The 15978-nt window shown below is 36.9% G+C and overlaps 1 protein-coding gene across 2 annotated transcripts in view; it reads right to left on the minus strand.

Moving 5' to 3' along the window:
* mipepa (mitochondrial intermediate peptidase a) overlaps positions 1-15978 on the minus strand; it is a 28974-nt gene that overhangs the window by 11319 nt on the left and 1677 nt on the right. Inside the window, exons 2-17 of one of the 2 annotated variants that reach the window (XM_081369783.1) lie at positions 15630-15738; positions 15366-15539; positions 14711-14799; positions 14499-14585; positions 14277-14340; positions 12972-13154; positions 12655-12811; positions 12326-12374; positions 11566-11626; positions 11330-11382; positions 10129-10282; positions 9928-10005; positions 8941-9145; positions 8727-8836; positions 4665-4739; positions 4197-4313 (exon numbers count right to left, since the gene is read on the minus strand). In XM_081369783.1, coding sequence (XP_081225909.1) covers positions 4197-4313; positions 4665-4739; positions 8727-8836; positions 8941-9145; positions 9928-10005; positions 10129-10282; positions 11330-11382; positions 11566-11626; positions 12326-12374; positions 12655-12811; positions 12972-13154; positions 14277-14340; positions 14499-14585; positions 14711-14799; positions 15366-15539; positions 15630-15738 — 1765 coding nt within the window. The remainder of the gene's footprint in view (positions 1-4196; positions 4314-4664; positions 4740-8726; positions 8837-8940; positions 9146-9927; positions 10006-10128; positions 10283-11329; positions 11383-11565; positions 11627-12325; positions 12375-12654; positions 12812-12971; positions 13155-14276; positions 14341-14498; positions 14586-14710; positions 14800-15365; positions 15540-15629; positions 15739-15978) is intronic. The other variant, XM_081369784.1, reaches the window with a different exon arrangement.

Consider the following 15978-nt stretch of genomic DNA (forward strand, 5'->3'; position numbering starts at 1 on the left):
CTGGCTCAAAATGAGGCGTAGGTGGTAAAATCCTAATAATGTATTTTAATAATAAGATAATTAAATTTGTATTTTTTTGTAGATCATCATATGGCCTAATGTGTTTCCCACAATATTTTTGTGGGTGGTGCTTGGTACTTGTAGGGGGGTCCGGGGGCATGCCCCCCCGAAAGAAAATTTTGTACATTTTTAAAGATAAATTCATTAATCTGGTGCACTTTGAGTCATCCAAATCCACTAATAAAAATAGATAGTCCACCCGCAAACCACCCAAATTCTTTGATTTAGATATCTGCATCTGAAGATGAAAGCACTATTTTTTGTAACTTTTATAAAAAGGCATTTTTCCCCTAATTTTATTAAATGTATGCTTCATCTTTCATTTCAAATTCTTAAATTTGATCAATATATTCAATTAAAATAATAAGACACTAGGCTGTTAATCAAATTAAACAATTTACATTGAAAAATTATAACTGTATTAAATTGGATTATTTTAAATATTTTTGAATATACAAATAAGGAATGTTGAAAAGAATGATACTTTATGAAACTAAACCGCCAGTAGGAGGCGGCAGGCGACCGTCTTAATGAGCGAGTCATTGAGTCATTCATTCAAACGATTCGAGCAAACGGCTGATTTATTCAGAATGAGGCAGTTTATGAATGGGTAAACGATTCTTTGACTCAACCGATTCGTTCAAAACGCTGAATCATTCAGTAATGCTGCTGCAACAAGTGTTGCTGTGAGATGCGCAATCTTTGTTTGGAACTATTTTCGCTGCTGAAACAGAACAAAAACAGTCATTGCGTCTAAAATGTAAGTGACTTAATTTTAACTATTTGTTTATTGAACTGTAATGAAATCAGTCTCGGTTTCAATCTTGATGGCATTCAGGAAAACAGCTCTCTGGTCGTGTGTAGCCTAGCTATTTATTGTTTCTTAACTATGTTATAAATAACTGCGCGAGCCTCAACAGCGCAACATTGTTACCGTATACATTAGGTAGGCCTATATTATTATCAACTATAGGCTATCAATCGCCACTTACATTAAATGAAATAAAACAGAACCATCCTCATTTTTACCTCATGTTTCTTTATGTTTGCCGTTATGCTCATTTGTTTTGATTTCTTCCTTTAAAATCTATGACAGACACAGAGACAAGCAGCGCGAGCCTCAACAGCGTTACCAGAAAAGGCCTACATTATCATTATCAATAGCTGTTTATGTAATAAAATCTGAATCATTCTGGCGATTCGATGCTTCACTGCTTATTTGACGGACATTAGGTCCGTCAGACTGGAGACATTTTTGCGGTAACGTTACCAGAAATATTTAAGACCTATCGAATCTGAATTTAAGACATTTTAATACTTTTTAAGGCCTTTTATTAGGAAAACTTTATTTAAGACATTTTAAGACTTTTTAAGGACCCGCGGCCACCCTGACAAAAAGCAACAATCAAAACATAAACCAAGCAACAAACAAAGCAAAGTAGGCTTTATACCATAGATGACCTTGCTCTCCTATCACAGGGCCCGGGGCAATATTAGGCACATTAGGCTTAGCCATTTGCTATCCGCTAAATACATGATTCATGTCACAATGTTACAACCTCCTGAACATAGGAATCTTACAGATACACGTGTTATATAACTATATGCTTTTGTAGTTGGTACATAATAAAAGCATTGCTATGCTATCATGCTACAGAATATTAAGGACTCCACAAAGATATCTGGCTATAATGATTAGTAAGGGACATGCTGGACAGTCTTTTCTTACGCAGAATGTGTGTGTGTAAGTGTGTGTAAGTGTAACCACTGCGAGGTTGATGAAGAGAGCCAGGGTTGTGTAAACAGCACTATGAGAGACACATTATGGTTGAGGAAGGTGAAACTGCTGTAGAACACAGACTTAAGCCCCAGAGTATCAGCAAGACATATCCCATATGGCCTCTAATGACTTCAGTAAGCCCAAACGCACTCCTGCAGGGACGTAAAATCTGAAAGCTAAACATTAGCGAAACAGCTACTTGACCTTCAACACTTGTCTAAAATCTGTATTGGGTTATGGAAATATTTTCACTGCAGATGGGTTCTGTCAGGCTGCTGGCCACCAAAATCTACATTTATAAGAATTTCACATTTATAGTACTTTGCATAAACGCCTTGAGCTAATAAAATCTAACCAACTCTAACACGGTAATACCGGACATCTACGCTCTTTGCATCCAATCATGTATCTCAGCGGCCAGAGGAATGTAACACTGTGTGTCAATCAATGTTGCCAAATATTAGCAACAGGACAAGAACCTCCATCTGGTCCATGTTTCAAACAGCTGACGTTATCTTCCAGAACACTATTAATGCTCTAGTAAACCGAATCAACATCAGCAAAAGTTAAACAACTGTAAATATGAGTCTGAGTCAATTAACCATCTCCGTCATTTGCCACAATCTTTATTAATGGTCAAGCATCACTTTTATTACTCATTTTAGGGTTAGTGATTTGAACAAACCTCAGTAATGAATCTTCAAGTCGTCCTGTGCAATTTGTGGTATGATACCTCAAATTTTACAGCTCGTTGAGGTGTGCTATCTTTGTTAAGCAGTAAGACTTAAATTTCCCCCTGGTGGACAATCAAATGGGCAAACTAAATCCTGAAATTAAACAAATGCTGTTCTTTTGACCATTATATTTATCAAAAAGCCCTGAAAAAAGATATCACAGTTTTCACAAAAATATTAGGCAGCACAACTTGTTTTCAACAATGATAATAATATCATCAATCGCAGCATATCGGCATATTAGAATGATTTCTGAAGGATCATGTGACACTGGAGTAATGATGCTGAAAATCCAGCTTTCACATCTCAGAGATAATATCTGACATTACTGTTTTTACTGTATTTTTTGTTCAAATAAATGCCGTCCTGGTGAACATAAGAGACTTCTTTTATAATCCTTTGTAAAAAATCTTACTGACCGCAAACTTTTGATGGGTAGTGCACATTGTAGGTGGGACCACCAAAATGTTCCTATGTGTGTAACGGAAAGATTGTCGGGCCAAGACTTTGTCAGGTAAAAAATCGAATTTTATATCTTTACTGCAACAATATAATTTGTCAAAACAGCTGTGATACTTCAATAGAGTTGCATGCCGAGGGTTTTACAGCCATATGTGGACTGAGGAAAGCTTTCATTTGTCCTTTAATAGTCAATAAAACAGGCATCCTACAGGAATGAAAGACACACGCATACTATTAGCGGCGTTCCCGTGAGGCAGTAATAACGGATAAGAAGGGGGAAGCTGGGTGATTTAGACGATGGTAAAGACATTACGGCTGAAGCAATTAAAGAGAGAGGGGAATATTTAGAGTTGGGGGAGGCCTGATTCCCAGTGGCTCCACATAATTACAGGCCAGGATGAACGGTTTATGAAGGCCATTCCGAAATAAAATATGTGTTTTAAATCGCTCCAGCTCTCAGGCGGCCATCTCTACAGCTGCTGAAGAGCTAAGAAAAGCAATTCAAACTATGTTTTCCCTTCCAAAAAGACTCTTGAAAGAAGAGTTTCAAATATTTCCCCCAGGGAGCACTTCTTCAAAGTATATCTCTGCTTTGTTATTGCAAAAAAAGGGCCCTGAAAAGGGCCGGAGAACGGAGAAAAGTATTTTAATCCTTTAACCGTGCAGTGTCTGAGTAGAAAACCACAGGACAGGAAAGGGGCCAAAACTAAACTACCTTGGTGTGTTGATGTGTTTTTGTACTTCAGAAGGGGAGTATAAGATGTTATTAAGGATTAGTCAAGGAACTATTCCCAAACATTCATTAACTTCAATAACGCCAATGGATCACTTCATTTCAACAGACCACCTACATTTGAGAGATGTGCTTTTTGTGCAGCAATGATTTCTAAGAGGCATTAAATAAATCATTCAAAGTTATCCTTAAGACCAGGCATTTTGTTTTCCTAAGATTTCCTAAACCTGGTTTTTAAAATACAGGGAGTTTTTTTGCCAGTTCTACTAAATGGATTGGCAGAAAAAAAACAGAAAATGGTGGCTTCCACATTTAAAATTTATGTCAACATTTATGTCTTTTGACATTCAAAAAATATTTTATAACATTGGGAAAAAAGTACACATTGCACCCATTATATTTTTTAATTCAAATGAAACACACTTACAGTGTTGGTGACATATGGCAGGCCATAATACTTCTTCTGCATGTCTATCATGATATCTGTCGTTGATCGATTTTGTGGTTTTCCATGATAAACTTGATCCAGGATTGCGTAGAAAACCTAAAGAGAAACATTTACAGAAATTTTGAGTTCAGATACCAAACCATTTATGAAAATGTTGCATTAGATATTGTCAATATTAGATTTATATCTAGTATTCTTTCCAATTAAAAATGTTTTTGATCATTTTTATTAAACAAAATTAAATATGATTTAAAATGAATTAAATTCATTAAAAAAAAATTCTTCAACTTTTATGCCTGATTTCACCATTTACATTGGAGCTTCACTGTGAATCCTGTTTCTTTGTTTGTTTTTTTAATAGTAATATTGGTCACCACATTAATTATGGGCCATAATAAAAGGTTATGTTCGAAACCGTTCTCGTTGTTGAACGAGAAGATCTGGTACCTGAAGTTGAGTGTCAGCCGCACCACAGACCTTCTTGGACTCACAAAGACGGGCCACCATGCTCTGCGGCAAAGGCTATGAGAAAAGAGAAAAAATAAAATAAAAATAAATTTCACCCAGAAATAATTTCAGATGACTTGTGAGTTGTGTTTACTACTTTCATGGTGCTTTTGCCTCCTGTTTAACAAGAACCATAAATTCTTATTTATTGTACTTGCATGGAAAAGAGCGACCAGCTAAGAATTCAAAGGGGTCCTATTATGCTCATTCGCAAGTTCATAATTTTATTTATTGAGTCTACTAGAATGTGTTTCCATCATTTAATGTTCCAAAAACTAATTTTCTTACAAATGTATGTTGTTGCAGCACCTGTTTTCACCCTCTGTCTGAAATCTCTGTTTTAGTTTTCGGTTTCTTTAAAACCCGCCATCTGAAAAGCAGAGCTTGCTCTGACTGGTCAGCCGGACCCAGTCTGTTGTGATTTTTCTACCGCTTAGAGCGCGTCGAAAGTCTTCTAATGCCCCTTACCATAACCGGCGAGTATCCACCAGAGAAGGCTCCTGAGGCGCTGTAAACTCTACTTTAACTACACAAACTACAGTATGGCGCCAGTTTTGCCATATCACTTCAAGCCCGAGTCCGATAAGGATAGTCAAGATGGACAAGCTGATCAACCCAAACCACCTTCAATGGCACGACTTGTGCAGAATCTTTCACAGTGGTAATTATTTATTTTTATACCTGATGTTATATGTGTGTTATTTATAACCATTGACCTGCTTCAAACGGCATGTTTCAGAAAACAGTCGTTACAAAACAATGGTTGTATACTGCTAAGTAATAGTGTGAAAAATAGATTTTAACCACTGTTTCCTAAGTTCATCTGTCTAAGGAAGGCTGAAAAAGGGGGTTTAGATTTGGGGTGGAAAAACATCATCTCTTGGACAAGACGCAACCCAACTAGACTCAACCTCGTTGCCTTTCTTACGTATGCCTTGGGCAGAAAATTATTTAAATTAGGAATTGTGAATATTGTGATGTGTACGTTCCCTGAAGACAGAGGTGGGCACAAATACATCAAAAACTATTTTGTTACAAACTACAAATACTGGCTCATGAAATGTAACAAAATAAAATACAAAATACTGATGTGAAAAATGTATTTAAATAAAATACAAGTAATTAGTATTTTGAAAATACAAAAATACTCCCACAATAATCTTAAGTCTTTTTTTTATTATTACTGAAAGGTCAATAACACAAATAGTAGCAATAACACAAATATGAGAAATGTGTAAATTCAAAATGGCGAAGTAGCAAAATAAAAAAGGGGGGAAAAAACAGACAGAGAATTTGTCACAAAATCAAAATTCCATTTTAATCATAATATATATGATTAATCATATTAATCATAATATGTGTGGGTTTGTTTTACACACAAGACTCTAACTGCCCTGATCGCGTATGCCTTTTCCATAGTAGAATCGTGCTGCGTGCGCAATTATTGAAAAACAATAGGATTGATGTAGCCTGACTTCGTCATACTCATATTCTAGGCAGAATGTGAGTCTGAAACTGCTCCATAGAGCTTTGATTATGAGGCGTGTCTTAACCGAACCAGGAAAAAAAAAACCTCTGCACTCAATTGGATAGACCTACAACCAATCAGAGCAACGCAGTAAGTGACGTATGTTGAGCGATGCATAGTTGTCAACAGAGCTCAACTGCACACACGCAGGAAGAAGTAGTAAAGTAATGAGTAAAGTAATAATAAAGCACTCCATGAGGGCGACCAAAGGAGAAACCACAATGACCACAGGGTTTTCATTGCGTCCCATCTTCTTAGCGACCATCGGAGTCAGCTGATAAATTAAACTTTTGCCGAATCCCGTAGGAAGGATGGCAAACACATCTTTCCGATTGACATATGCCTTGATTGCGGTTCTCTGTTCGTCTTTTAAAATTAATGCGCTGTCGATTTCTTTTATAACAGACGTGATAGCGGAATCTAAACATCTCAATTCTCCTGCTGCAGTCAACCCAAGCGCTCTTTGGTGACGTGGGTGATTACGTAACCGCAGATCATCTGTCCATCATCGATTTAAGCCCGCCCTGGCAATTTGATTGGCTCGGCCTTCTGGGAGCCGAGCATAATTACTCCTCAACGGATGGAGTCCAGTTGATAATACCTAGAATATCAAAATCGACTGCTGGCGGTAGATCCTTCTCCTATTTAGGACCAAAACTTTGGAACAGCCTTCCTACCATTGTCCGGGAAGCAGACACACTCTGTCAGTTCAAAGCTAGATTAAAGACACAATTTTTTGACCTAGCATACACATAATACATTATAGACTTTTAAAATTCAATGTTAGGCTGCATAGATTAGATCAGCCGGAACCGGGAACACTTCCCATAAATCCTGATGTACTCGTTACATCATGAGAAGAATGGCATCTACTCTAATTTTAGTGTCTTTGTTTATCCCAAGGTTTTCCCGCAGCCTGCCGGATCCAGGCCGTATCCAGATCTGATGAAGGACCTTCGCCTGGACCAGATCTAACGCAGTGTTGAAGTGCCAACTAGTCTCTCCCTATGGAGGATCCCTTTACCACTCTACAGATAAAGCGTTGTCGGGAAACTCAATTCGCGTATCTACCCCGAATTGATAAAATAAAATAAAATTCTGTATAAAAAATTATAAGGAAACACCAATACTTTGTTTAGGCTTGGTTTATAGGGAATTACAAACCTGCGCACATACAGTATATTCAAACGCACATAACTATAGAACCAATTCTTAATGCGCATGTGAACGCCATCAGCGTTTCTCACAGGTTCACGTTTAAAGTCTATGTAGAGAGAATGGTATCGTCTTAGCGGCCCCGACCTTAGCTGGAAAATAACTTTATTAAAGAACTGCTAGAAAGCCAAAACAATCTCTGTTACCATAAATTATACGTTTATCTCTGTAAAGCTGCTTTGAAACAATCTACATTGTTAAAAGCGCTATATAAATGAAGATGACTTGACTTGACTTGCATTGATCTCAAAAGGCACAATTATTTTCTCTATAATGCCGTTCAGTGTGCAATATGTGTGTGTGTAGACTGTATATTTTTCACAAAACACTAAAGGGATAGTAAGTTCACCCAAAAAGGAAAATTCTGTCATCATTTACTTATCCGTATGTTGTCCCAAACCTGTATGAGTTTCTTTCTTTTGTTGAAATAAAAAGAAGATATTTTGAAGAATGTTGGTAACAAGACAGTTGACGGAAGCCATTGACTTCCATAGTAGGAAAAAAATACTATGGAAGTCAATGGCTAGGCTACTGTCAACTGTTTGATAACAGACATTCTTCAAAATATCTTTTTTTGTGTTCAGCAGAAGAAGGAAACTCATACAGGTTTGGGACAATAAAAGGGTGACAAAAGTTTTAGTTTTAGGTGAACTATCCCTTTAATGCCATCTTCTCCTGTGTTCAAAACATAGACTGTAAAAAAATATGGACGTAGTGTCCGTGACGTCACCCGTAGGGGTTCAAAACTCATTCACTTCTTGGAGGGAGCCCGGTCTACAGGGTGTCACGTGATTTTCGTGCATCTAACCTGGACATTGCCATTGCCAACATCAGACGGTAAAATATGGTAAAATCATTTACTATATGGTGATAAGCATATGGTGATTTTTCTTAAGTATTTAAGTATTTGAAATACTCTAAATACACCCCCTCAAAATATTTTGTTACAAACTACATTTTATTTTTTCCACACCTGCAAAATACAAATTACAAAATACACTAAAGTAATTAAATACGTATTTAAAATACATTTAATTGAAATACTGCCCATGTCTGCCTGAAGAAAACCAAAGACTACAATCGAGGCATTTCAGGGAATTCAGAAACAGTACTTACTGATATAGAGAATAACTTCCTTTGGAGTGGACTAAGTGCTTTGCAGACCTTTTTCATGCTCAAACAGCAACAGTACACAAACATAATAGGACCCCTTTAAAATTATTTTTGAAATAATAACCAACATGAACATTGCAGTGTACCTGTCCAGTCTGGTAGTGGCGAGCGAACTGACTGATCACGCGATAATCTGTGGCAAAGTATTCCATGAGAATAGAGGGCACCTCTGCGAAATCAGTGGCACATCGGGTTCCTGAAGAGAGAAACAAAGTCACCATGATCATGCTGCTCTGAGGAAGTTGTAAAGGCCACAAATGTGAACCAACTTAGTGGATTTCTGTAGTGATCATCCCGTACCCGTCACGTGTTGGTAGCGGGTACGTCCCAGCATGGAGTGCATGGCATGACCCATCTCATGGAAGAGATTTTCCATCATGCCCGGGCTGAGCAACGTGGGGGCGGACCGCGTGGGGTGGGGCAGGTTTAGCATCAGGACCACCATTGGCAGCTGATACTGGCCATCATCCAGCCGCCTCCCGCCACGAATGGTAAAGTGGCAGTCCTGAGCGGGACACAAACAAGCTGGACTAATCAATACTGATTGGCTGAGCATTAAAAAAAACAACAACTTTGGTTTAATTTTGATCTTGAATAAATCAGCAAACATTTATCCCTGAATGAATCGTTTGAGTGAATAATTCAATGACTCCCTCATGATTTTTTTCATTAATGAATCGATTTTATGTGAATTGGTTGAGTGAATGATTCAATCTCTGCATCCGAAATCACATGCTATAGTAGGTACAACATTTGGTTTGAAACTTACTTTGCAACAATCAAAAAATACGTTCTGTATATGAATGTGTGTCGTATGCATGAAAATCGGATGTCTGAAATGCCTGAGCTGAAGTATCTCACATGATTGCGTTCTCAAACACCAGGCAGTCAATGCAAGAGTGTGTTTCGTCTGCACACTCAAAAGACAAGTCATTTATGGTGTAGAAATAAAAGAGCCACAGTGGCTTCCCCGATTGCAGCAATGTCCATTTTTATTACAGATATTTTGCACCAATTTCCCAGGAGGTGTGATGATTGTTCTCTTGTTGGTGTACTGTTTTTCTGATACTGTATAGCAGGGAAGAATTCAATTTCAAATGCAGTGAGTGTCTCACTCATAAAGACACTTGTTGCCACCTACTGGTGTAATGATGTAACTGAATACAAGTATGAACCACCACTTAGCCAATCAAATTTGAGGACTGGAACTTATTGCATAACAGATACTAATTTGAGATGGACAAAGCTAAGGACAACAAGCATAGATGACTTATCTGAGCTCTTTACCTGGTAAGGTTTCTCAGGTCTGTAGAAGAAGTCACAGTAGATATATCCAAGCAGTCCCTCTGTTTCATGCACCACAGCCTGAGGGAACAGTTAAAAATGTCAAGTGACATTAAAAAAAAGAAAGAAGTTGGCTAGACCTGAAGATGAGCTCTCATTTAAGCCTGTTGGGTAAGATAATCAAGCACAGAAGCATGATCTCACCAGCTTGCGCACATCTTCGCTCCAGACCTCCCCCACACTGGGCTGCTCAGCCAGCAGTGATACACCATACAGCTGTGTGAAAAGACCATTCAGACCCTCCATACACGCTCCCAACGAGAAGTATGGACTGTACAGGCTTGGCTCGATGTTGAATCTATGGAGATAAAACATAAACATGCCATGTTATTAAAGGCTGAATGTCCATTTCACATTTTTTCTCACAAAAACCACAGACTACAAAAGAGAAATTACAAGAATGTAAAAAGAAATGTCTTTTTCTTCTTATTATTATTCATGTTGAACAGCTGTTTTTCTCGATTGCTAACACACTATAACTGATTCATTTGGCCCACTTTCCACAACCATTGATTCAGTTCTCAAAACAAAGACACATTTCTCAAAATGTTTATCACATTTCACCTGTTTTCACACACACAGTCCAATTTTCTTAGTTATTTCTGCAAAACACTACACAAAAATATACAGGTTTTACCATGTTCTCATTCGGAAAACACAAACACATGAACTCAAGTAGCACACATTTGTCCTTGAATGAACATTACGTAGCAAAACTGATGACACACTAATCACAATCTCGGGATAATATAAATGTATCTTAACAATGGAGAAGAATCACCTACAGGGTTTTTATACTACTTACACATATATAACATAATTATTACACTGTAACAGTACTTTAAACCTCACTATTCTTTTTACAGTAAACTATAGCACGTTGTACACCCTCAAACTCCGGCAAATTTATTTGTAGCCAATTTGTTAATTTCTTTTACATTTACAGTATTTCTGCAGAACTGAGAAATGACTGCTTAAAGAAAGTCTTTTGTCAGAACACCACGAAACTGCAGTAGTACTCTATACTGTAAAAAAATTTGGCCGAATGTGCAGAGGATGCTGCTTTTCTTTTACTGTACTGTAATTGACAGTATACTGTATTGTGTTGCATCAATGGGACCAGACAGTTTCTGGGTCCCATTGACTTCCATAGTATATTTTTTTCCTACTATGGAAGTCAATGGGACCCAGAAACTGTCTGGTTACTGACATTCTTCTAAATATCTTCCTTTGTGTTCAGCAGAAGAAAGAAATTCATACAGGTTTGAAACAACATGAGGGTGAGTATATGATGACAGAATTTTCATTTTAAAGTGAACTATCCCTTTAAGCTCAGGTCTCTTACCTTTCTGCACGTATCACACCACTGAAGTACGGATGGTCCCATGGCATTACTTCCTACAAAGGAAGATTTCATTCAGTTTTAATTCTTGCATAGAACAATGAACTATTTCTCACTTAAACAAACTTGCAGCTATTATTAAGTTTGTAAAATTGTACATTTTTAAAATTTTACAAGATGATACAATATGATAGCAGATAGGAAAATCCAAATATCAGAGAAAATTGAGCAGTGCTTACAGAATTTTTGGGGTTGAGTTTTGTCTTCATATCCCTCATCATTTCAAAATCCCTTTCAGTCCTAAAGTTTACAGAAATATCATTTGTTTATATTTTATAACATATATAAACATTATATTTTACAGTAGGTAAAACTTTATTTTATAGTGTCCTTGTTACGCATGTATTTACCATAGTAATAACAGTAAATTATGCATAATTACATGCAACTAACCCTCAACCAAATCCTAATCCTACCCTAACCATATAGTAAGTACATGTAGTTGCTTAATATTACTCAGTACTTAAATATATAATTACACTGTAACAATGACACCTTAAAATAAAGTGTAACCAAAAATGATATACTATACATGCATATACAAATTAAAAATATGTTTCACTGTCCTGCAGAGTTTAGCTTCAGCCCTGATAAAAACTCACCTGCCTGTATCTATCTAGTAATCCTGAAAACACTGATTGCCTTGTTCAGGTGTGTTTAATTAGGGTTGGAGCTAAACTCTGCAGGACAGTGGCCCTCCAGGACCGGAGTTGCTGATCCCTGCAACGTAGTGTCTTTATTATATGTTGTTCCTATAATGTTGTTGACATTGACACCTAGTGGCACCAGCTTGCAAAGACAACGACAAAACTGTAATAGATAAATTAGGTTTAATCTTTCTTCAAAAAAATATGACAGCAACTTTTGGACATAATAAATTAATTATTATGCATCTGTGGCTTAATGCAACTGACAAATTTTGAAGAGAGAAAACACAACCTGTCTGAGAGCTTGTCTGTGATCTGCTGTAAGAAGCTCATAACTGCCTCTGTAGAGAAACAGACCGTGTCATAAACTTATATTCCAATAATATAAATAATATTAAACATAATATAATATTAACTATTATATTATTTATTAAAAAAATAAAAATGAAGTTTGATAAGCAGTGTTTAGAAGTAATCATTATTCTTGCAGTTCTGCTTGGTTCAGCTAATGGTACAGAAATGACACACTTCCAAGTTTAAAGGAAATATATTGTGTATATAATATATATATATATATATATATATATATATATATATATATATATATATATAGTCTTCTACCTGGGCTTTTGGCCATGGTTCCCTTTAATGCTCTGTGCGCATAAAATTCATAGCCAACCAAGCGAGCCAGTTTATCTCTACAGGCCAGCAGTTCCTCAAGTATGTGCATCACATTTGAGTTCGGGTAGAGGAAAACTTTATACGCAACTTCCCTGACCTGAAAAATATGTGCACAGACAAAAAAAAAAAAAAAAAAACACTAGTTACACCACAACAAAGCCACCTGAGGGTCTAAAGGAAAAATGACAATATTATAAGGGTTTGTAACTATTTCAATCAACATGTATACAACATCAAAACAGTTGAAAGTGATGTACCAGATCATCAGGTGCGTCCGCATGCAGGCCGCTGATCTGAACGTGCTCTCCGTCTTTACTGAAGTGCTGGTGAATGTGTTCAGGAAGAGCTCTCTTCTCGATTCTGTTGGGCATGTGGCAGCTCATGAGAAACTGGTTGCTCAGATCCAGCAGCTTCACATTCAAGTTCACAGCCTCTTTCCTCTGTGGAACAGGGAAAGGGAATCTGAGAGATGCAGAGCAGTGTCTTACACACAAATGTATTTTACTGTCCAGTATAGTTGACACGGTACCAAAACTTCAGTAGCCGATACCAATACCAGTAAAATTTGCAGTTCTCTGTACCAATTTCGGTACCAGAGCAAATTAAGTAGCCTACTTTAAAAAATATTATCTCCTCCATTGGTTATCACTATCAATCATCGCAGTTTCCGATTCGATCACGCATTTAAATACGGTTGTCAATTCAGAATAATTCAGAGTGTAATAAACTGAATTCTGCACTCTCACTGTCTCGGTCTTAATTGTACAATGAATCTCTTTTTGACATTGTGTTTACACTTTGCTGGTTATAGTGAAAGGATGTGTTAGTGTGTGACTTGCATTGATTGAACAAAACAAAATCTTTTCAGGGGTGTTAAGCGGATTCTTGCGGACAAGAGGCTTTGATTGGCCATTTCGTTCAAGCGCTCAACGGATATGATTGTGATTGGCTACAATGCTCAACGCTTGTAAACACACGCTGTAAATAGAAATCTTTGACAAACAAACACGAACGAGAGCGTTTGACAGCAGTGTCTACCAGCGGGTACCGAATATACCCCGTACCGATACGTTTGACAACCCTACTGTCCAGTAAAGTGAGATTAGAGCTGCACAATCCTGGATAAACTGAGAATCAGCATTTTTTTTTTGTTTGTTTAAACTGAACAAAATAACATATATTTAATTCATTTGAATGAATTATTATAATTTAAAAAAATCGGTTTGAATTAATGATTCAGTGACTCACTCAAAAAGACTTTACAGGATGAATCAGTGTTTTTGAACAAAGCTCTTGAATGAATGATGCAATGACAAATAACTTTTTTCATACCTATACATTAAATTTACTCTCTGAGTCAGCGACAGAGCAAAAGCAGATTTGAATGTTCGCTGAGATCTAGTCGATCAAGTCAAAGGTTTAATAGACATGGCTGAAACATTGTCATTTAGGAATAAGATCACAGGGTGTTTGAATAGAGATCGCAATCTTTTTAATGATTAATTGTGCAGCTCTAACTTAGATGAGTCAAAAAAAAATAAAAAAAAAATAAAAAAACGAACCTTTTTTTTATCCAGATGGATTCCACTTATTTCGAAGTCAAACATGAACAGTTCAGCCACTCTTCTGCATCAATAAAACAATATAGTAAATATTACAACGTACTCTTTTTAAAACAAAGAAAACACAGTAACACCACAAACTTGCATTAATGAAGATCGATTTGATTAGAATTTCATGCTTGAACATTTATCATACAATAAAACAGAAGATCTGATTAATACCTTGTTTCTGGGTCCAGTTTGGCAAAGATATCTTTGTTATCCAGCAGGTCCTTTAAGCTCTTACACAATTCAACATTGGTATTGAGTCTGTAGGACAAAATATTAACCATAAATATCGCTGTCAAGAGAAATTTTATATATATATATATATATATATATATATATATATATATATATATATATATATAAAGTGGATATAAATCCAGGCCCACCTCTCCACCATAGTGCCAATGTTTATACAAGTCCTCTCTGCAGCCTCACGATAAGACGGGTCGGGATGTGCCACTTTAATAAAGTCTGCCTACAAAAAAATGAACAATAATATATATGAGATGTATTTCTAATACATAAATATTTTTTTATTCCAATATATTTAAAATGTAATTTATTCATGTGCTGTCAAAGCTGAAATTTCAGCATCATTACTCCAGTCTTCAGTGTCACATGATCCTTCAGAAATCATTCTAATATGATGATTTGCTGCTCAAGACATTATTCTTTTATTATTATTATTATCAATTTTGAAAACAGTTTTCACTGCATAACAATTTTGTGAAAACAGTGATACACTACCATTCAAAGATAAAAAAAGAAAGAATAAAAAGACATTAATACTTTCATTCCGCACGGATACAATAAATTGATCAAAAGTGACAATACATAGCCTACATTTATAATGTTACAAAAGATTTCTATTTCACATGAATGCTGTTCTTTTGAAATTTCTATTCATCAATCAATTCATGTACCAGTTTCCAAAATATCTCCATTTTAATTGTGACAGAAATTTCACCTGAGGAGAGTAGTGTGCTAAAGTTCTCATTTGTCATCTTCTATTATTTATTTGTATTATTAGCATTTGTTTACCATGTCTGCCACTCTGCACAGGCTGTCTGACAGTTTGTCAAATATCTCCACAGTCTGGACTCCAGGGGGGCAGAGGCAGGCTTTCTCCACCAGCTGCTCTGTCTCCTGCAGGGCTCTGTCCTGGACCACCTCAAAACCCTCAACCGAGCCGAGCTCTGGGACACCAAACAACCCCTGTCTCACACACACATACACAGTTAGTGCTTTACGATAATACAGGTCAATCAAACAGCAATTAAACTTAGACATAGATACAGAGCGTACCACATTTTGTTGGTAGAGCTCTAGTCTCCTGTGGACTTTAGCATTGAAAGCGGCTCCTACAGGTGACCAGGTGGTGACTGTCCTACAGACACGCGCTGCTGTCCCGCGCCTGAGCAAACACAGCAGCGGTCTGTACGCGGACATTACTGATGACAGTCAACATGCGTCTCTACAACCACACTCAGGTCACTCTTCACAGCCAGAACAACCGATAACTGAACGAACTAGATTAAACAACCCCAAAAAACGGAAAAGCACTGCAGTTAGTTTTGAAATGCTCCTTCCAATGACAGTGAGCAGGACTTTGATATTACAGAAGCACTTTCGACACGTAAATAAATTCGTGAGA

The sequence above is a fragment of the Scardinius erythrophthalmus genome, assembly GCF_964197995.2.
Source record: "Scardinius erythrophthalmus genome assembly, chromosome: 7".
NCBI lineage: Eukaryota > Metazoa > Chordata > Actinopteri > Cypriniformes > Leuciscidae > Scardinius > Scardinius erythrophthalmus.